The sequence below is a fragment of the Diorhabda carinulata genome, chromosome 6 (assembly GCF_026250575.1).
Source record: "Diorhabda carinulata isolate Delta chromosome 6, icDioCari1.1, whole genome shotgun sequence".
In the NCBI taxonomy this organism is placed as follows: Eukaryota; Metazoa; Arthropoda; class Insecta; order Coleoptera; family Chrysomelidae; genus Diorhabda; species Diorhabda carinulata.
The window spans coordinates 25,218,309-25,241,594 of NC_079465.1; the positions used below are offsets into that span (position 1 = coordinate 25,218,309).

At 29.8% G+C, this 23,286-nt stretch overlaps 3 protein-coding genes across 17 annotated transcripts in view; 1 reads left to right on the forward strand and 2 right to left on the reverse strand.

The window, feature by feature from the left end:
* Positions 1-278: 278 nt before the first annotated feature.
* LOC130895923 (polyphosphoinositide phosphatase) lies at positions 279-8,137 on the reverse strand. Of its 3 annotated transcripts, none has more exons than XM_057803566.1 (10): positions 7,910-8,137; positions 7,611-7,821; positions 7,346-7,553; positions 7,109-7,294; positions 6,769-7,052; positions 4,827-5,339; positions 2,807-3,258; positions 2,481-2,746; positions 654-839; positions 279-592 (listed from the first exon to the last, which is right to left on the reverse strand). In XM_057803566.1, the coding sequence occupies exons 1-10, from the start codon at positions 7,985-7,987 to the stop codon at positions 352-354; spliced, it is 2,625 nt and encodes an 874-aa protein (XP_057659549.1). In that variant the 5' UTR covers positions 7,988-8,137; the 3' UTR covers positions 279-351. The 3 variants fall into 3 exon arrangements, with proteins under 3 accessions (XP_057659549.1, XP_057659550.1, XP_057659548.1); XM_057803567.1 differs by having other exon boundaries at positions 7,611-7,844; positions 7,910-7,999; XM_057803565.1 differs by having other exon boundaries at positions 7,346-7,821; positions 7,910-8,103.
* A 1,066-nt stretch (positions 8,138-9,203) lies between these two features.
* On the reverse strand, positions 9,204-9,916 carry LOC130895926 (ubiquitin-60S ribosomal protein L40). The gene is made up of 2 exons (XM_057803572.1): positions 9,825-9,916; positions 9,204-9,703 (listed from the first exon to the last, which is right to left on the reverse strand). The coding sequence occupies exon 2, from the start codon at positions 9,690-9,692 to the stop codon at positions 9,306-9,308; it is 387 nt and encodes a 128-aa protein (XP_057659555.1). The 5' UTR covers positions 9,693-9,703; positions 9,825-9,916; the 3' UTR covers positions 9,204-9,305.
* Positions 9,917-10,457: 541 nt separating this feature from the next.
* Positions 10,458-23,286, forward strand: part of LOC130895921 (protein turtle) — a 57,390-nt gene continuing 44,561 nt past the window's right edge. For 8 of the 13 annotated variants that reach the window (XM_057803549.1, XM_057803552.1, XM_057803560.1 and 5 more), the window contains exon 1: positions 11,874-12,138. The gene's annotated coding sequence lies outside the window, so the exon portion shown is untranslated. Of the gene's footprint in view, positions 10,694-11,871; positions 12,139-23,286 lie in introns of those variants that run through there. The other 5 variants (XM_057803551.1, XM_057803557.1, XM_057803564.1 and 2 more) reach the window with 2 other exon arrangements.

Genomic DNA, 23,286 nt, shown 5'->3' on the forward strand with positions numbered 1-23,286 from the left:
TTTGATTTGACGATGTAATATGTGTTGCCTATATAAAAAAAACCATCTTTTCCGGAAGTGAAGATGTTATATGTGTTGCCTAAATATTACATGTCTTATCAATATTGATTTTTTTTAGGGAAAGTAATAGAACATAAAATATCTCTAGTCATATATTTTTTTAAATAATTCACCATTTAAATTGTTGTTATCTTAATTTATGATGGTTTGGTGTTGAATGTCGCTTATATTATTTGTTACGCTGTATATCCGACGAAAAAACTAAATAAAACAACAAATTCTAACAATACGTTTTATTTCCAATAAAATAGTAAATAATATAATAAAAAAATAATCACAGATAAAAAAAAATTATTCGTATTTGGCGTACATTTCGTATATTTGAATATCACTAGTTTTCGGGGGAAACCCCCCATTTTGTCCAATTTGTACGTACCGCTTGTAAATATCTATAGACGTCGCCGATACCTCCGGAGGGTTAACTCGGTAAACCGAATCAGTGGAAAACTCGTCCAACATCTTTTGATTGGTGGAAATGGATTGGAAAACGTTTTTCGCTGTACCTATCGCTTTTTTCCCTATCAGAACGTACCTAGTGTCAAAAATAAATTAAAAAAATCAAAATATAGGGAAATTTTCAAATGTGGACGTACTTTTTATAGGTGAGGACGTCTTGGAAATTCGGTTTTTTCAATTCGGTACCGTAAACTTGTTTCATGGTAGGGAAAAGGGATTTGAAAGTGATCGGTTCTGGTATGGCGTCTTTCGATGGTACTGCTAATGAATCGTTGGTATTTGAACTTTCCTCTTCGTCTGCTGAGCCTTCATCAGAACTCGAACTGAAATTTGAAGGGTTCCACAGTAAAGTGGGAAAATTATTGAAAATTAATTGTGGATGTGTGAAATTAAATGGGAAAATTGTTTTTTTTAATTTGTATTTAGAAACGTTTTTATATTTTTTTTAAATGTGTTTTTTTTTCGCATTTCTCTACATCTATATTTAAAAATATTCAAAAAAGAATTCGGAAAATTCACATTTTTTTAATTCCTGAAAATTTTTCCTTGGATTTTCGATTTTTGGTTAAAATTTATAATTCTTAAAAGGTTTTTCCAATTTTCCACCAAATTTACGAATTTTTCAACATTTTTTTTTAATTTGCAGAAGTTTCTAAAATATACAGAAAAATTAAGAGAAATTTTGGAAAATTGGGAAAAAGATTTGGAAAATACACATTTTGAAACTTTTTTTTATTTTCGGTTTTTAGCTGAGATTATATTTTGAAAAAGATTTTTCCGATCTTCTAACAAATTTACGTGGTTTTTAAATTTTCACCGATTTTTTTAAATTTGTAAAAATTTTTGAAATAACTAGAAAAATTCAAAAGAAAATTTGGAAAATTGCTATTTTTCCAATTCGGAAACTTTTGAGTATTTTCTATATTTGAAGGTTTTACAATATTTTGAAAATTTCCACAATTTCCGAAAAAATTTAGGAGAATTTGAAAAACCATTTGGAGAATAATAATTTTTTCAAGGATTATTTATTGATATATTCTCCATAAATTCCTTTACGTATTTTGTTGGCTTTTTTTGTTTTTCCAACAAAATTACAATTTTTTTTGTATTGCCCCCCTTTTTTTGAAAATTACTATATTTTCTAGAAAAAAATTCTAAAAATTTGAAATTTTTTTTCAATTCAAGGATTTACAAATTTTTTAGCATTTTTAAAATTTTTGGAAATATCTAGAATTTCCCAAAAAATATGAAAAAATTCTAGTAAGATTTTTGGATATGCGATATTTTGAGATTTTCTCTAAATTCAAGGATTATTCCAATTTTCCACATATTTACAAAACTGGAAAAGAAGTTTCTCGATGGATTTTTCATTCAAATTTGTTTCCAAACTAGATAATTTTCCGAATTTTCATTTGTGCATTATACAAATAGCCCTAGTTTTTATAATTTTTAGATTTCTTATAAATAAACTAAAAAAATTATGAAACTATTTGGAATATTAACATTTTTCCATTCAAATTTAATTTTTTTCTAACCATTTTGCTATAATTTGAATTTCTTTGAAAGTTTTTCAAAACATTTTCCAGATTTCATTTTTTTCCTGAATTCACCAATTTTCTCAAATAATTTTTCAATTTTCTGATAATTTTTAGTTCATTTAATATTAAAATCAATTAAAAAAGCATATTAGTTAAAAAATACTTTTTTATATATAAATTTCACAAAATATCCAGAATTTTCCAAAAATTTGAAAAAATCAGAAACAGAATTTGAAAATTGCCACATTTTTGTTCGATTAAATATTAAAATTAATTCAAAAAGTATAATAGTTCGAAAATGACATTTTTACATATAAATTTCAAATAAATTTTAGAAATTGTATACGGAGCAAACCTAAACTCAACAAACAATTAATTATATATAACAAATCACCAAAAAAAAAAAGAAAATAATTCACAAATTACCTCGTACTAGAAGCAGTGGAACAAACTGAACTCTGTCCAGTAACCGAAGGATTTTTCATAGCATTCGGTTTACTAGAATTGTGCTCCCTCCTTCGAACCGGTCTAACTCTTATAGTAAACGGACTAAAATTTATAGTGGAAGTTGGCATAAAGTCTCTAATCGAATTGGAAATCTTCAAAGCGAAAACGTCGCTTAAAACCGTCAATTCGTATGGCCTGTAATATTCCACATACGAATCAATCATTTCGGCATCTTGGGAATGCACCTAAAATATCATCATACCAAACCAAATTTCCCACGACAAAAAATTTCTCTAAAAACAGACCTGTATCAATTCGGAGCAGCCCTTAGTTAAATCATTATAAGCATAAGGTAAGCTCTTCAAAACCTCTTCGTCCCACCATTGAGTCAAAGATTTCGAACCGAAAACAAACGGTTTATGGTGGAAATAATAATCGGTAGTATATTCCCATATTTGGGGTTTATCTTCTTCCGGTTGAAACACTCCCAAAAATAAATTAATAGCGTTTTGTTTTTCTGCATCGGAAAAAGTGTTGCTGTAATATCTACTGATCGTTTGGACGATGTCGTTGCCTTGGGACGTCCACGGTGCCGTTTTTCTATAAGTTTTTATACGGTGAACTAATTGAGAACCCCCGTATTGAAGGGCTAAAGTGTCTCCGTGATCTTCATATAAAGATTCCAACATACGCACGCAATCCGTATCGAATTCCAGGTTAGGGGTATCTATCACCCCCAATGCGCATAATTGGTAACCTGTGCACAGGAAAAATATAGAAAAAATAAAACCATTGAGGATTTGGGGAGTTTTAACTAACTTACCGGGTTATTATTATCGATTTTAATTCAATTATAAAAGTAAAGTAATTTATATTTATCTAATAAATCTAATTTTGTTTATAATAAAATACTGAAATCTGCCATGATAGTTTGAACAAAACGCATAATATAAATATAATAATCACTAAAGCCTTGTGGATTTTTTTCAATTTTCATCGTTTTTTAATTCCATAATAATCAATTTTTGTAACAGGTTCTATAGAATAAGAGAGGATACTATCAAACACAAACTCTTTTGAATACACAGGATTTTTTTATATGTCAATTTCAAAACTTTAGGAGCAGCCCTCGTATAACTAAACGATAACTATAAAATAAATATTTATCAAAATATTTACTTCTGAAGTTCACTGTAGATACGTTAAAGTTGAATTAATAGTAAAATTAAGAAAACCATAGTTTCTAAACGAATAAAATTAAAATATCAATACGATGAATACGTAAAAATTTAATACTTGTTTTTATTATACATATAAAAGAATTATATGAAAATAGTTTATTGCAATTTTTTCAAATCTCAAGTTTCTTTCAGATCATTATTATGATTTTATAAAGACAAAGGAGGTTTTAGAATTTACAAAATAAATTAAAAACTTACGTCAAATTGATCTCTATAAAAATAAATCGATATATTGATTTCGGATCTTATCGAGCAATGTTATACCATATTAAACGTTGTTTTATTGAATTTTCATACCACATTTCACACAAAACTTTCACACTTATGTATTTGATAAGTTATACAAGTGAATAATTAAACAGAATGTTATAACTTAGGTAGCAGTTCACTCAACTAACCAAAATATTAGTCGGATAGGGCCGTCACGAAAACATGGCGATAATTCAAACAATAGCAAATAACGTTGAAATAAAAACGTGTTATCATGAATACTATGAAAAAGTTATATGAAATAGTTACTTTCAACTACATATATGTTCACTTCACTATATATTCGCCATTTTGTAATCTTACAATAATGGAATATGAATTTTAACAGTTGTGTACATTGTCGTTGGGAAATGTAACCAATAACGTGTATTTATCGAAATATCGATTACTGATTGTTGAGAATATAAAAATCGATATTGTTTTAAAAGTTTTGCTATATTTCAAATTAATTTCATTTAAATTGTGTAGTTCGTCCCTTAACCATGTCAAATTAATATACAAAACATATTCAAATATCTAATTATCATTTTTGACTAAAAAAATTAAGATTGAATTTTGATGTAATAAATATCGATGTATAATCGACATTTTTCAAAACTATTCAAACGATTCACTTCGATATATCTTTCGCTTGTCGTAAATGTCATTACATTACAAGCAGTTAATGGTACCTAGAGCGTGAATTTTACATTAAAATAAACATATTATTCCAAAATTGCTTCATTTTTCGTAGAAATATAATATTTTTGAAAGAAATAAAAGATTATTAAACATTATTGTGAAATTATTCAAAATTTATAAGTACCGTACTTACCCAAAACGCATTTTCCTATTGCGAACTGTGCAGTGTTGGTCCTGTCAAGACAATCCACACAATTTGTCCTAACAATACCAGTCTGTAAACTCCCGAATTCATTCGAATTTTGTCCGACAACAGTATCGTCTTTTTGGTTATAAAATTTTGGTTTGTTATTAAAAATACCGACTTTCATAACGACGTGCTTAGCAATCCCTGCCAAGTGCCCCATTACATTCGAATTAGGGTCTTTAATTTTTTTCGCCATATCGAAATTCTTGTAAATAATTCGATGTTTGTTTGGTAAAAATTGATTCAAATAGTCAACAGCCGAACACAATCGATCACTCAAAAGACATTCCTGTTTCTTTCTTTCTCTAGATTTCACTAAATTCAATATAATGATAGGAGCTCCGTATCGTTTTAAGAGCTCGTTAAAATGAGCTCCCGCTGTTTCAGCGAAAGGATCGTAGAAATCTATGGTTATTGCGGGTTTCGATAACATTTTTCCCATCTCCTGTTTCCAATGACCTGACGACATATTTTAGGTCGCGTTTAAAAAAAAATGATAAATTTTGATTGTATTGGTCATATATCATGGAAATTGATACATAGAATACAAAAAAATTGACCTAGGAGGGCTGAATCGACGAAAAAGTTCGCATTTCTAGGTTATGTCCCAATTAGTTTATGTTATTTTTAATAATTTTTTTGTATTTATTTTAACTTAGATATCACGACCTAAGTATTTTCATTCGTTTATCAATGAGATACTAAAAATATAAAAAATAATGGAGAAACAAATATAAATTATTTTAAGTAATTATTTATAATTTTATTCGAAATATTAAAACTTGTTAATTTGGCCGCTTTTTGATATCTATTTTTCTTCAATAATTTCTTAAATCGTACTTTTAAACTAATGAAACACCGGTATAAATTTATTAAAATAGTTTAAAAAACTTACCTCAATTATAAAACCAGAGTTTACACAAAAAATCATTAAACTATAATATAGGTTCAAAGAGGAAATGTAAATATTAAATATAACACTCAAAAAAAGCACAAAGAAAACGATCAAAACAAAATAAAACTGTGTAGTAAACATAACAATTATATTGACAAAAAAATAACCTCAGAAATGCGAGTTGTTTCTCTTTCCATATACTATACAGTTGAATAGACCCTTCTAGAACACCTGACTTTGACAATTCGGCCATTTTGCCTAGGTGGCACACAAAGTATTAACTGTTAACGTACATATTTAGCATTTTTTAACATTATTACAACAAAATAAATTAAATTGAATATAGAGGAAATTTCATAAATAATGTCAGTTTCCACTGTTCCTATAGTTTATTAAGTAATCATACAAAAAAAGCCTTAATACAGACACCCTGTATTGTTTGACCTTAAGCATTAATGTAAAATGTTGATATGATAAAAAATATAAATTATAAACAATTTTGACCCTGTTTCAAGGCTCTTAAACAAGCATTTCTTCTAAGTTCTGACAGTGTATTTTAATGCTTTCATATGTTGATGAAAATGGCGAGAAATCGGAAAAATGATAAGCTATATACAATAAAATAATAATGAGGTATTTATAAATAAATTTTCCTGACATTAAAAATTAAAAAAAACGAAAAACTCGCTGTTTACAAATATAACAAGAATTCGAATGAGATTGTGGCCACCCCGCGAAGATATCCGAACTGTCAATGAACTATTGACGTATATAACCAATGATGTCAACTAAAGAAAACAAAAAATTACTACAACATAATATCGAAGATTTCTATTGGTTCTTAAATAATTTAGTAATAAAATTAGATATGTTCATTGGTTAAAAAATTTACTGATTGAAAGAGCAATTAATTGTCCAATAAAAATAGTGTAAATCAATTTTAATGACATATAACCTATAAATATATGATTTAATAAAAAATTACGACAATACCTGGAATTGAACCCCTCATTTGTACAAACGACGTAAAATGACTTTTATTAAAATAGGAAATACTAGAATCATGAACTATTTGTTCAGTTTCCACTTCATTAGCAACGTCTCCCTGGAAATTGGCGCCACGTTTTAAAAATCTCGTCCCGGCGTATCGAGAAGATCTCCTCGCTATCAAAGTAATATAAATAGCTTTACCGAAAACATTAATATTTAACTGATCTATAAAACCGTGAATTATATAAAGTACCCAATCAGGATGCAGTTCAGTTTTTAAAGCTTCACTACAATTAAAAAAAAATCGATAAAAATATGAAGAAAAATCGAATTAAGTAACAACCTAAGTAGATGATGATTCCACACGAATTTCTTGTGTGGCTGTGTCCTAATACCAAAAGTTTGGGATTCGTGATTAGAGGAATTCGATAAAATTGAAGTTGAAAGATTCACGTCTCTTTTATCGTGTATGAACCTCTTAGGAGTGGACAAATTATATTGAAGCGTGTGAGTTAAATCGTAACTGTAACTATAACACCACAGAATTACTAAGTATTAAATTGAAGTTAAATTCACTTACCTGTAATAAAAATTACTGGCGAGATCTATGTTTTGGAACATCTTGACGTAGCGAGACTCGTCGGAATGTACGATTCTGATAGATTCATGAGGGATATAAACCATTGAAGTATCTTCAATTTTATAAATTGTGTAATGACCTATAAGAGCAACTCTCCTTCGTTTGGTGATTAGTATAATATAATAACCTTCCAAGAATTTTATGAAACCTATAAAGAAAACGCGAAATATAATGTATTGTAGTGTGAAATTTATAGTTTTCATACCTACAATACCAAATGCTGATATTACTTTTGAAAAACCTCCCCCACCGGATCTTCTATTTCCCGACTCGATCATACCGATTAAACTGCGAATTTCCTCTGCCGTGTATTCAACTTTATCATCGTATATTTCTAAATCTTTAGATTCCATTCGATCTATTTTTAATAAGCGAAATCGAGTTTGGGTGTTGTTTGATCCAACTAGATAATATTTCTATAATCAAAAACGCTTCTTTTCTAGCATCAGATTTATTGAAATTCCAATTTAAAGGATAGTTTTTTTTTCAAAATTATTTTCTTACCGATTTAGTCTCGTATAAAGCAATTCTTTGAATTGAGTTGATGATGGGGTAAAACACTTTTCCATTACTATTATCCATAGTGAAAGTAGAGTTGGAATTATAAATGTTTAGTTAGTTTTTCATAAAAAATATAAAATTGAAAAAAAATATTTATTGAAGATTTTTAGCGGCGTGAAGTTAGTAGCTAGACGTCATTGTCAACATTTCCGATTACAATAATTACGCAAATGAAAACTAATTATAAAATTTTAGACATTAGAAATGTTTAGTTAATTTTAATAAAAATGTAAATTTTAAAAATTTAGATAATAATTTAAATAGTTTTATTTATTTTTTTTATTATTATTTTATTTATTATATGTAGAAGATTTTTATCGACGTGAAATTAGCAACTAAACGTCAATGTCAAAATTTCTGATAATAATATAAATACAGATGAAAACTAATTATGAAATATTAGAAATTATTAATGTCATAAATTTTGATAAAAATTTTGGAAGAAATAATATTTTATTAAATATACACAAAATACTTTCTTTAATTTATTTTATTTTCAAGGGCATGAAGTTAGCAGCTAAAGTCATTGTCACAAGTTCCGATTACAATTAAAACACAAATGAAAATTAATTACGAATTATTAGAAATTAATAAATGTTTAGTTAATTTAAATGAAAATATAAATTTCAATATTATTTTATTAAAAATATACGAAATAGATATTAATTGAAGATTTTTAGTGCCATGAAGTTGGCAGTTAAACGTCATTGTCAAAATTTCCGATTGTAATATAAACTAATTATAAAATATTATAGAAATTATTGTATCAAGTGAAATTCATTAGAATAATTAAAACACTTTCTGCACGAGAATAAATATTATAAAATTTGTGTTTTATTTATGCAAAAACATTTTTATTACTTCTATTGACTTTTTTCTAGAAAAATGGCAGATTAGAAATTTCTATAGAGATTTGAATATTTATTTTCGTCCAAGACGTAAATAATAGACTTGAGGGAATATTTTCTGCACAAGTTTTGGTTAATTTTGGGAAAGTTAATAAAAACGTTGAAATTTAGTTAAATTTTAATACCCAAAAAATAATTATCAGCCAGAAAAAAAGTTACGAACATAAAGAAGAAATAGAAACTACTACCTTGATTTTTTCCAACAGTTTTGATCACCAGTAAAATTTCACTATATAACTCCCATTTGAAAAGTATAGACAAACTTGTATTTAATTGCATTTAATCGATATATTAACCACCTCAAATCACTCATAATGAAATAAAACACATTTTAGGATGATCTTGTTTCCTATAATGAATCAATCTTCAAGTAACATTTGTAATATTAATATATTAACATTCAAATAGAAAATAAAACTCGGGTTAATTGTCTACTTGATCTTCTTCTTGGGGCGCAAGTTGTTCGTGTGTCCACATTTGGTCTTTCTGCAGTTTGTGGCTCTGGGATGTAATCTAGCGTAGCATTTACGACATATCATCTTGTCACAGTTGTACTTCATAGCCAATATACGTAGAGACGGTTCGATGATACCTCCCCTCAAACGAAGCACCAAGTGAAGAGTGGATTCCTTTTGGATGTTGTAGTCTGATAGGGTACGTCCATCTTCGAGTTGTTTTCCTGCGAAAATCAACCGTTGTTGATCGGGTGGTATACCTTCCTTATCCTGGATTTTTGCTTTCACATTTTCTATTGTATCTGACGGTTCCACCTCGAGGGTGATTGTTTTTCCTGTGAGAGTTTTCACGAAAATTTGCATTGTGGCAGATTCTGTAATAGAAATGTCTTATTATTTCAACGTGTCGTTTTATGACGATTAATATTCAAGAATTATATTGTTTTCATTTAGTTTTCAGATATATTTTACGAAAATATTGTTAAAATAACTTACTTCTTCCACAACGTGCTCACTTCCGAATCAAAAAGAAAAGTAATTGTACCCTATCAACTATTTGACAGATGACAAATGCCAACACGTTTCCGCTAAAAAATGTGAGGGAAACTTAAGAATTTATGTTTACTTTTCGTAAGCTTACTATATAATTAACTATGAATATTAGTTATTTTACAAAAAAATTGTATATACCTCATTATATTTAAATAATTATAATGAACTTACAGCTTCATTTCAAATTCTAACAACCAAAAATCTTTTTTTGTATAAATTTGCTTGGTAAATCATAACGATAACATTTTATTGTTAATAATGGTAAAAACAATCATGTGGAAAAATAATAATGTTATCCGTATAGTTTTCTGAATTCAAAAAATATATTTAAACTATATCGTAATTATTTTTGGATTTATGCAACCAAAAATACAACTACTTTTATATTGTGTAGCGGTTTTGAATGAAAAAAATTCTATTGATATAATCCATAAGTTCATATATTATATTTTTTATAAGAAAAGCGAATATTTAAAATTGATTTGTAGTTATATTTATTCAACAAATTTCAAAGAAATTTTTATTTTCTAAGAAGGCATGCGTATAATTAGTTGCATACCATTCAATCTTGTGTCTATTCGAAACATAGACATATTTATTATAACTTGTTTATGCCAGTAGGGCTTAAGAATAAATGAAAAAAAGTGTTTATCCCATTATTTTTTGTTACCGTTATGATGATAAAAAAACAGAACTGTAGTGATAAAAAATTGTGTTCGGTTAGATATACGCAATTTCTTTGATATAAATAAATAATATTACAGTGTGAGTGTGTGTAAATGAAATGTTTCAAAACGGCATACCTAAGTTGGGTAAGTAAAGTTTTTGAATACAAAATTTGTTTCAATTAATACGTACATTTAGACAATTATTAATTTTAAAATATTATTAAAATAAATTTATTTGTATATTCACAATTGTTTACAATGTAACGAAAAGTCTATACGACAATAATTTCGTAGAACTCTGTTTTATACGAAGTACTAATCATTGTTTAGGGTTGTGAATGAAATATAAGTAAATAATATTTCAAAGGGATTATAATAAAGAATGCAATAATATATTCGTACGAACTGGTTAAAGAAACATGACTATTTATAATAATATTTATTACGAGGGCTACTAAAAAAATAAGATTGAATAAACAGGTGATGTGATAAAAAATATCTTTGTTATATAAATTATTGATAAGTATATAACCATTATTGTAAATAAACGAGTGCATTGTATACACCTTGCAGTTAGTTCAACAACTGTAAAGGTATGTTTACACATTTTACAAAAGTTCAGAGTCGAGGCCATTCACCTATATCTTCTCGGTTCTCGTTGAATGAATGACCACAAGGATTTGGTATATAAATACGTATAAACATAGATTCAGATATATTCTCGTATTAAATGTGATCTCCAGCATGATAATAGACGTGATAAATACATTCAGCAACTGTTCCGAAAACCAGTTTTTTTTTCTAGTAGTGTCACCGCATATATTGGACCAAACGACATGCTAAAATTTAGATAATAAATTTGTAAAAGAATGTGTTGAATGTTTATGTTTGGTTATAAATAACGTAAAATACCGTTACAATATTTCGTTTGTTTTTTAATTCATAATTTTTTGAATTTGAAAAAACGTTATAACTATTTTCATGGTAAAAAAAGCGTTTTGATATTGGGAGAAGTTGCAGGGGTTAAAATTTGATCAGAATAAGATTAATTTGTTATTATTTTATAATTTAATTGCATTATTAATATTAGAAATGATAATTATACTTTCTAATAGCCTTTTAAATGTATTTCAAGATGTCATTTTGGGTATAAGAGTTTTAAATATTTGGAAAATATTGAAAATGACCAGTGGTTATTTATAATTATGATTATAAAGGAAAAGGACGCTTTCCGAGTCGAAATCTTTCAGTAGCTGGGATAGTTCGATTGGGTATCCACCCTGTATCATCTCTAGTACGCAAGACGAGCATTTAAACCGTCTGTAGTATAGATTGGACTGGGTACGGGCGTTTGTACGCTTCGACTCTTAGTAGCCTGGGTTTTCGAAACATTCGATAATCGCTAGCGACTACATCTTAGAATTTAAACGATCATTTTTATTTTCTAAACAAATATTAACTGTCGATTTAAATAATTTTTGAATGAAATAGTGTACGTGGTTGTGTATGTGATTTAATTTGGTTTCGTGTTTTAAGTTTTACCTTCTGTACCTACATTGGAATTTAAAACTTGGGAATACTTTTTAAAGGTATGTTGTTCTTTGACTTCTTGGCATTCTTGCGGTTTTACGTACTGCCTACCTACAAAACGGCAGTTCTAAGGTAGACTTTTAAAAATTTTTATATGAAAATTATGTTTCATTATTTTGAAATATACTACGTAATTGTAAAAAAAAATCATTTATAAACATTTGAAATTATTATTTTTTGCTTGTTGTTATGATTGATGATTTTTTTAAGTAGCTTGGTCTGTCCGACATGTAGAGAAATGTATAGATTCCCTTTCTTTAAAGGGAAAAGTTACAGGGATATAAATCTGGTAATTAGTGGTGTTTTCGGTAAAGATTTGATATATTATACTAAAACTAGCCCCAAATTAGGGTGAAGCAGACAAGAAAAACTGCCAAATTTTCTTAACTGCGAGGGTCTAATATGATATGTAATAATCAGTGTTGTAAATAGAAAAATATGGGTTAAAATGAATCGACTATTATTTTTGGAGAGGCTCTCATCTATTTTGAAAAAATAATGTCAATGTTTTAGCTTATTTTTAATTTGATGTTAGCTTTTTTTATCGATTGCATTAAATTTAAATTTATTCTTTCCAACCGTTTTCTTCGTCAACGACGAAGAGGATGACCTTCAGATCCAATCCATCCGTTTCTTGTAAGAGTAGTAGATTCAAATAATAATTTTTGTTTGTGTTGAAGCGATTTCGAAACCATTGTAAATCAGTTGACCAGATGCACTAGGTTGCGACCTTTTCGCGATATGGTTGTTAAAAATATTGTTATCTGTTTTTATTTTTCAATTCCGCATTTAAATAATTCATTAATTTGTACAGAAAATGTTGAATAACAGTTGGTAATATTAAAGATTCACGTTAATTATATAGATCAATTGTTTTTCGCTAGAGGGAGATTTTTCTCATCGTAATACTTTTAAATTAAAAAGCCAATTCTTAAACTTAATTTTTTGTAAAAAACAGTCTCTCGGTATAAATGGTGCTTTGTTTTTTTAAAAAAGACAGTTTCTAAAATTAAATGACGGTTGATTTTTCACTAAAGCAGCCTGTAAAGAAAAGTGACAGTTTGTTTTGGAAGAAGACAGTCTCTAAAGAAAAATTATGACGTAAGACAGTCTCCAAAGACAAATGACAGTTTGTTTCTTGAAAATACAATGTCTGATGACAAATGACGGGTGGATTTTTGGAAAAGACAGTCTATTAAGACAAATAATGACTTCAGACAGTCACTTGACACAAATGACGGTTTGGTTTTTGGAAAAAACAGTCTCTAAAGACAAATAATGAGTTCAGTCAGTCACTTGACACAAATGATGGTTGGTTTTGGAGAAGACAGTCTCTAAAGACAAATAATGAGTTTAGACAGTCACTTGACACAAATGATGGTTGGTTTTTGGAAAAGACAGTTTCTAAAGACAAATAATGACTTCAGACAGTCACTTGACACAAATGACAGTTGGTTTTTGGAGAAGACAGTCTCTAAAGACAAATAATGAGTTCAGACAGTCACTTGACACAAATGATGGTTGGTTTTTGGAAAAGACAGTTTCTAAAGACAAATAATGACTTCAGACAGTCACTTGACACAAATGACGGTTTGGTTTTTGGGAAAAACAGTCTATTAAGACAAATAATGACTTCAGACAGTCACTTGACACAAATGACGGTTTGGTTTTTGGAAAAAACAGTCTCTAAAGACAAATAATGAGTTCAGTCAGTCACTTGACACAAATGATGGTTGGTTTTGGAGAAGACAGTCTCTAAAGACAAATAATGAGTTTAGACAGTCACTTGACACAAATGATGGTTGGTTTTTGGAAAAGACAGTTTCTAAAGACAAATAATGACTTCAGACAGTCACTTGACACAAATGACAGTTGGTTTTTGGAGAAGACAGTCTCTAAAGACAAATAATGAGTTCAGACAGTCACTTGACACAAATGATGGTTGGTTTTTGGAAAAGACAGTTTCTAAAGACAAATAATGACTTCAGACAGTCACTTGACACAAATGACAGTTGGTTTTTGGAGAAGACAGTCTCTAAAGACAAATAATGAGTTCAGACAGTCACTTGACACAAATGATGGTTGGTTTTTGGAGAAGACAGTCTCTAAAGACAAATAATGACTTCAGACAGTCTCTTAACACAAATGACAGTTGGTTTTTGGAGAAGACAGTCTCTAAAGACAAATAATGAGTTCAGACAGTCACTTGACACAAATGATGGTTGGTTTTTGGAAAAGACAGTCTCTATAGACAAATAATGACTTCAGACAGTCTCTTAACACAAATGACAGTTGGTTTTTGGAAAAGACAGTCTCTAAAGACAAATAATGACTTCAGACAGTCACTTGACACAAATGACGGTTGGTTTTTGGAGAAAACAGTCTATTAAGACAAATAATGACTTCAGACAGTCTCTTAACACAAATGACAGTTGGTTTTTGGAAAAGACAGTCTTTTAACACAAATGACAGTTGGTTTTTGGAGAAGACAGTCTCTAAAGACAAATAATGAGTTCAGACAGTCACTTGACACAAATGATGGTTGGTTTTTGGAAAAGACAGTCTCTAAAGACAAATAATGACTTCAGACAGTCTCTTAACACAAATGACAGTTGGTTTTTGGAGAAGACAGTCTCTAAAGACAAATAATGAGTTCAGACAGTCACTTGACACAAATGACGGTTGGTTTTTGGAGAAAACAGTCTATTAAGACAAATAATGACTTCAGACAGTCTCTTAACACAAATGACAGTTGGTTTTTGGAAAAGACAGTCTCTTAACACAAATGACAGTTGGTTTTTGGAGAAGACAGTCTCTAAAGACAAATAATGACTTCAGACAGTCTCTTAACACAAATGACAGTTGGTTTTTGGAAAAGACAGTCTCTAAAGACAAATAATGACTTCAGACAGTCACTTGACACAAATGACGGTTGGTTTTTGGAGAAGACAGTCTCTAAAGGCAAATAATGACTTCAGACAGTCTCTTAACACAAATGACAGTTGGTTTTTGGAAAAGACAGTCTCTAAAGACAAATAATGACTTCAGACAGTCTCTTAACACAAATGACAGTTGGTTTTTGGAAAAGACAGTCTCTAAAGACAAATAATGACTTCAGATAGTCTCTTAACACAAATGACGGTTGGTTTTTGGAGAAGACAGTCTCTAAAGGCAAATAATGACTTCAGACAGTCTCTTAACACAAATGACAGTTGGTTTTTGGAAAAGACAGTCTCTAAAGACAAATAATGACTTCAGACAGTCTCTTAACACAAATGACAGTTGGTTTTTGGAGAAGACAGTCTCTAAAGACAAATAATGAGTTCAGACAGTCACTTGACACAAATGATGGTTGGTTTTTGGAAAAGACAGTCTCTAAAGACAAATAATGACTTCAGACAGTCTCTTAACACAAATGACAGTTGGTTTTTGGAGAAGACAGTCTCTAAAGACAAATAATGAGTTCAGTCAGTCACTTGACACAAATGATGGTTGGTTTTTGGAAAAGACAGTCTCTAAAGACAAATAATGACTTCAGACAGTCTCTTAACACAAATGACAGTTGGTTTTTGGAGAAGACAGTCTCTAAAGACAAATAATGAGTTCAGACAGTCACTTGACACAAATGACACTTGGTTTTTGGAAAAGACAGTCTCTAAAGACAAATAATGACTTCAGACAGTCTCTTAACACAAATGACACTTGGTTTTTGGAAAAGACAGTCTCTAAAGACAAATAATGACTTCAGACAGTCTCTTAACACAAATGACAGTTGGTTTTTGGAAAAGACAGTCTCCAAAGACAAATAATGAGTTCAGACAGTCTCTTAACACAAATGACACTTGGTTTTTGGAAAAGACAGTCTCTAAAGACAAATAATGAGTTCAGACAGTCTCTCAACACAAACGACAGTTGGTTTTTGGAAAAGACAGTCTCCAAAGACAAATAATGACTTCAGACAGTCTCTTAACACAAATAACGGTTGATTTTTGGAAAAGACAGTGTGTAAAGACAACTAATGACGGTGCAGTTTCGAAAAAGACCGTCTCTAAATACAAATGACGGTTTGATTACGTAAAGAACAGTCACTAAACGCAATTAACGGTTCGTTTTTATATAAAAAAACATTTCTGTAACTAGCAATCAATTTTGAATTACTTTACTTGGATGACCACTCAAGCTTACATTCAAAACTACCCTATACTATATATTCTTCTTATACCCTGCAAAGGGAACCTAACTTTAACGAAAACATCAAAAAACCCATGGAATTTCTCTACTGTACACAGAAATTCTCTCAAAAAGAAAATGTTTGCGAATCCAAAAAAATATTACGTCGACTTTTTTAAACTAGATAGATGTCAATTTGATTTTCTCGAACGTGGTGCTTTGTTCTAATCTGTTAAAATCACGTCCACCATTTTTCGATTTACCTAAAACTTTGTAATTTATTAATATCAATCATTACGTATTAAATTATTTAGATTCGTTATGAATATATTTTTTTATTTTCATTGTTAACTTGTTTTTACTTCCACGCGATTGTTATGTAATAGAGAAATTGATTCGTGGGCATTTCTCTATATACGTACAAATCGGTCAAGGCCACTCAAATAATAAAAAGAAAACATTTTATCAAAAGAAAAAAGTCGCTTCTCATGATGTTTGGTAAACATGCTAAATTATTAGATAGCTTAGTAACAAAGTTTTTATGTCAAAATATCGTGATTCGTGAATGTATCTGACCAGATTTTAGTATGACCACCTCGAATAAAACTAAATTTATTCACTGTGATAATCGACAAGGTTTCAATGCACCATGTGATACTTGTATGGATTAGTGAAAAGTGCTCTAATTGATAAAAAGCTTTCTAAACAAAAGGCCGAAGAAAAAGTACAATAAAACCCTCTTCAGAGGGTCATACAAGGTACTTGGGACACTCGAATGACTCGAAAAATGTCAGTGGTATACGACAAATCACGCAAGATGACAGACAGACCGAAGACAGATGGACAAAATGGGCTAAAACTCCCACAGACCGAACACACGCAGAACTGTAGGCAGACCACCAAAGAGGTGGTACGAGAGTTGGAGTTCAGCTTCTCAGGAAGATCCAGGAAGAGGGCCAAACGTACAGGATTGAACAGGACCTGGTTCTATTGAAAGAGGAAGAAGAAAACGCAAAATGTTCATTATCCAAGATGTAAAGTTAGGATTGGATCTTCAAATTTGTAGCACTTGAAGTGGATTTCCATAATCTGTATCCATTAATTGTTTCTAATTGAACCAGAACGCGATATCTCAGCTGTTGAGTGTCAGTTTAAACCATAATCCAGATAAAATTCCAAATAATTTAATTAAAATTCATTCAGTGGAAATGTTATTTTTTCCTTTCAATTGATAATTGAAAATAAAAGGAAATTCGTGTAAATTTGTTATTTGTTTTTATTGCATATTTTTCATTTTGTCGTTATTCAAACAATAAATATCAAAAACGACTTTTTTTACAGTGTAAATGTGGTCAGAAGGCGATATCGAATCCTCACAAAAACCCCAGTGCGTGTATAGCGAAATCATAAAAAAAACCAACATCCTGAACAAATAAGGAATCAGTTTACAATTTTTTCTTAAGGATATACGAGGGTGGCCCCAGAAGTACCTGGCACAAAAAAGAAAACACAAAAATTTCTCAACGTAATCTTCTTTTAGCTATTAACTGCCGACATCGTCTCTTCATTGTTGGAAAATATTTGACCAACGAGACATTTTTTCAAGTCTGGGAACATAAAATAATCCTGAGGAGCTAAATCTAGCGAATAGAGCGCATGAGGTAGCGATTCAAACTTTCTTTTTAACCGTTTTTATTTAATTTCTTTACCCAAACGTGGCGAAAAGTTCAAAAAAATACTCGCCATTGATAATTTTTCCTTTTTCAATGAAAATTATACCACGCGCATACCAAAAAACCGACGCCATGACCTTACCTACAGATGGAAGAGTCTTTGTCATCTTTGGAGACGCTTCTTCCTTCTAAGTCCATTGTTTTGATTGTAAAGTGATGGACCCACGTTTCATCATCGCCAAACACTCGATAGAAACATCTTCACGACGCTGTTTGTGTTTCATTGTGAGCAAACAAGGCACCCATCTTGCACACAGCTTTCCCATCTCCAAATTGTGCAAATATAGTATGTGATCAGAACAACAGATGGCTCTGTCATAGTTAGTAGTAGCGCAGCGAGTTTCTCATTGCAAAACATTAACCTGAAAGTACTACAGGTACTTCCTGGTGCTCTGACGTAACTACCGCCGTCTCTAGGTCAAGCTAGGTACTTATTGAACCATCCTCGTACATTGAGTAAACATACAAAAGCTTTAAAGCTGATATAAAAATAGATCTCGTTTATTTTTGATTTATTATTAAAAGTACTTGTTTTGTTAACTCCCTGTATATAAAATGTTCACAATAACGGTTTTTGTTTTGTTAACTACCTGTATATTGAATGTTCACACTAACGGTTTTTGTTTTGTTAACTCCCTGTATATTGAATGTTCACACTAACGGTTTTTGTTTTGTTAACTCCCTGTATATAAAATGTTCACAATAACGGTTTTTGTTTTGTTAACTCCCTGTATATAAAATGTTCACAATAACGGTTTTTGTTTTGTTAACTCCCTGTATATAAAATGTTCACAATAACGGTTTTTGTTTTGTTAACTCCCTGTATATAAAATGTTCACAATAACGGTTTTTGTTTTGTTAACTCCCTGTATATAAAATGTTCACAATAACGGTTTTTGTTTTGTTAACTCCCTGTATATTGAATGTTCACAATAACGGTTTTTGTTTTGTTAACTCCCTGTATATAAAATGTTCACAATAACGGTTTTTGTTTTGTTAACTCCCTGTATATTGAATGTTCACACTAACGGTTTTTGTTTTGTTAACTCCCTGTATATAAAATGTTCACAATAACGGTTTTTGTTTTGTTAACTCCCTGTATATTGAATGTTCACAATAACGGTTTTTGTTTTGTTAACTCCCTGTATATAAAATGTTCACAATAACGGTTTTTGTTTTGTTAACTCCCTGTATATTGAATGTTCACACTAACGGTTTTTGTTTTGTTAACTCCCTGTATATAAAATGTTCACAATAACGGTTTTTGTTTTGTTAACTCCCTGTATATAAAATGTTCACAATAACGGTTTTTGTTTTGTTAACTCCCTGTATATTGAATGTTCACAATAACGGTTTTTGTTTTGTTAACTCCCTGTATATTGAATGTTCACACTAACGGTTTTTGTTTTGTTAACTCCCTGTATATAAAATGTTCACAATAACGGTTTTTGTTTTGTTAACTCCCTGTATATAAAATGTTCACAATAACGGTTTTTGTTTTGTTAACTCCCTGTATATTGAATGTTCACAATAACGGTTTTTGTTTTGTTAACTCCCTGTATATAAAATGTTCACACTAAGGGTTTTTGTTTTGTTAACTCCCTGTATATAAAACGTTCACACTAACGGTTTTTGTTTTGTTAACTCCCTGTATATTAAATGTTCACACTAACGGTTTTTGTTTTGTTAACTCCCTGTATATTAAATGTTCAAACTAACGGTTTTTGTTTTGTTAACTCCCTGTATATTAAATGTTCAGTTTTGGTTCTGTTTTATTTTAGAGCTTCCCCAGAAAGTTTTTATCATCTATTTAACTTTCATTAAAAAAAAATTCTTATATTTTTTTAATAAGTTTGCCATTTGAACTCCAAACTCATCTACTTTCAAGTTTTTTTGAAGGTTCTCTTGAAACCACTAAAAGGCGTATCCTTAATTAAAAAGGAAGTTTTCCTAACTTTGAGGAATATTTCGAATATAATAATTTAAATAATAGTTTTATAAGTCAAATTTTCATATTTTAAATTTAAAAAAAATCATTGTAAAGAAAATTTGATTATCGAAGATACACGCTTTGTAATATACAAATATAATACTAAAATGTATCCCTTGAAACTAGTATTACTTTTTAAATTATTATCACCTCTATATGTTTTTTAAACACAGTGTAAAGTGTAGCAGCATCATATTTATAGTCAATAATTTTGATATTTGATACCCCTTACCTACGCATATGTCTTTTGTATATGAAATTAATGTCATATTTCCGCATTTATCTATTTTTGTATACATATATATTTTTTGCAATGCTGACCTACTCCACACACACACACACATACATACACAAGTAAGGTCTATTTTTAAATTCCCGCAAGGATTCATCAGCAACGATGTAATTTATAGTCGCCATTCGGAAACGATGCGTCGGCGCATAAAATTTGAGGTTATAAATAGGGAGAATAGGTTTTGTATATATACAGGGTGATTCATTAGTGCGATAAAGTTCAGTGTCTCCTTTGTCTTTCGAGATATCAATTCGAAAATTTTAGGGGTTATAGTCTTGACATTTTAAAATTATTTACAATCTTACAGGGTGTTCCCTGAAACATCCCATATTTATTGCATGTTGTGTTCTACGGGGTATTCGAAAAGTTATAACAAATTTTCTATAAAAATCGTATCAAGTTCAAAACCCTGTATAGTGTAAGATAAATTCAAGACTGAATATATGTTGCTTGGAAAACATTCGAATAGTAGTAAAATTTTTGAAAAATTATTTATTTCTTCAATATTCATCGAATCTGTTACAGGGTGAATCAATATACTAATACATTATTTTCTCGTTTTTTTTTCAAATGAATTACCCTGTATTTTATTACATACTTGCAATTAGATTGATTTCCTCGTTAAAATTATATAGAGTTGTGATGTGTTCTACGGGGTATTTGAAAAGTTATAACAAATTTTCTATAAAAATCGTATCAAGTTCAGTACCCTGTATAGTGTAAGATAAATTCAAGACTGAATTTATGTTGCTTGGAAAACATTCGAATAGTAGTAAAATTTTTGAAAAATTATTTATTTCTTCAATAGTCATCGAATCTGTTACAGGGTGAATCAAAATACTAATACATTATTAAAAAACGGTTTTTCTCGGTTTGGGGATTTAGTATTTGTATTTTTTTGTTATTAATTTAAATGGGGGGCGTGTGGGTACAGCTATGGCCATTTGGCTGGTGAAACGGTTCACCAGTTTACGACAAAGGAAGCACTGGACTTCGTCGTACTAATCAATCACCCTGTATTATTTTTAATCTGTATTAAAACAAATTAGCTTTTTACGATAGAAATTTATTGAATAGAGATTTAATTTATAGTATTATAGAATTTAATAAAATTTCCTACACTGAACTGTTTACGTAAAATAAATACCGACGAGTACATTTTATTCGAATAGATTCATGCGAGAATTATTAAGGTATTATAATGAAATTACATGAAAAATTATGGTGAAAATTAGTAATTATGGTAATTTGAAGACGTTGATTCATTCAATTCTATATAGAGCGTGTAAAAATTTATTTTATATACAGGTTTGTTTATTATAAAGTTTAGTTCAGTACCAAAAGTTTTTTCTGACTTTATAGATAAAAAATAATTTCATTTTTTATCGTTTCGTGTTTGAAATGTATGCCGATTTCAGTTATTTTTAGTTTTCCCAAAAAATAAAATGAGTTTACCAATTATTTCGAGATTTAAGCACAATTTGTGTTCATATGACCACTTTTCAAATCAAAGAACTGTTTAGAAATCATTCTGTCGGAAAAAACAATTTAAGGTTGATAATCGCGTAAATTTTTTTTCGTTTTTCAATTACAAACAAACCAATTAGGAAACCAGAAGAACTTAACCTAAAAAGTAAGAAATTTCTTATTACTTGATTCTTATTTAGTGAAATCAAGTTTAATACACAAAAAAAACGCACGCCTTTGTTTTTTGTATGCTCTAATTACACTTTATGTATAATATGAAACGTAATCAGATATTAATATTAAATTCTCGCACGAACCTCGTTATTTTCTGTTGATTTTGAGGGATTCGATTCCAGCAAGCGTTGGATTCAAAATACTTTTGACAATAGAACCTGGTAGAACCGAATGGACTCCAAAATCACCGGACTTACATCCGTTTAGGGTTATTTAAATAAATGTATATATACGAGGGTTAATACGGAACGGTAACAGGTCCAGTTATTTCGATTGTCAAATTACGACGCGAACAAATCTTCTTTGCAGCTTGTTTTCTAATACAACAGCTGATTTTTGACGAAATTCATCCTGTAGCGAAGTGCAACTACGATCTAATTTGGAAAAGCAGCAAATCTTGAAATTTATGTAGCAACCCTCGTATAATTGAGATAAAAAATCGACCTGAATCAGGTATTTAGTTACTCGAGTCGTTATTACGATTTTTTTTTTATATAAAGGACGATTGAGTGAATCCAAACCGCACCCGCTACAGGGTTGAAGTATCGATTTTCTCGGTCGAAACAGCACCACCACCAAACATAAGGGATTGTGTCAATATACTCTTTTCACGAAAAATTTTTATCTAAATCGTTCAATTATCGATACAATAAGAAATTAATTTGTCGCTTTTCGATAATATATATACAGGATGTTTGAATTAGTTGTGGTTTATAGTCCGGTCACAAACAATTTGGGATTAATTCAATCAAGACTAATTATGATGAAATTGGAGCTGGACTACTGGAAATTGGGCTATTGTACGTATACCACTTCTTCCCGGGGGTGGAAATTAGTAAATTCAACCCCAAAAATCAATACATTCAGTTTTTGTAACGATTTTTTTAATAATAACTGAAAAAAACGTTCAAGTATAAGAGTTGAAGGTTATTTATTTGGCCACCCGTATCTCCAGACTTAACTTGCTTAGATTTTTATTTGCGGGACCGAATAAAAGATGTCGTTTACACTTTATTTTGAATCGATCGCAGCGTTTGAAAACGAAACTCATATTGTGGAAATTATTTAAACATTAAAACGGTTTTCTGAGACCCAAACTCGGTTTTTTTGAACGGAATGCTATGGTTTTTATTAAATTTTTGGAATCTACGCGAAATTTCGATATAACTTTATATAAGGCATCGTATGCCTAAAGTCCACAATTTTTTAATTATTTCACATTTTCGAAATTTTTGGACACGTGCAGCCCTCCACTAAAAAA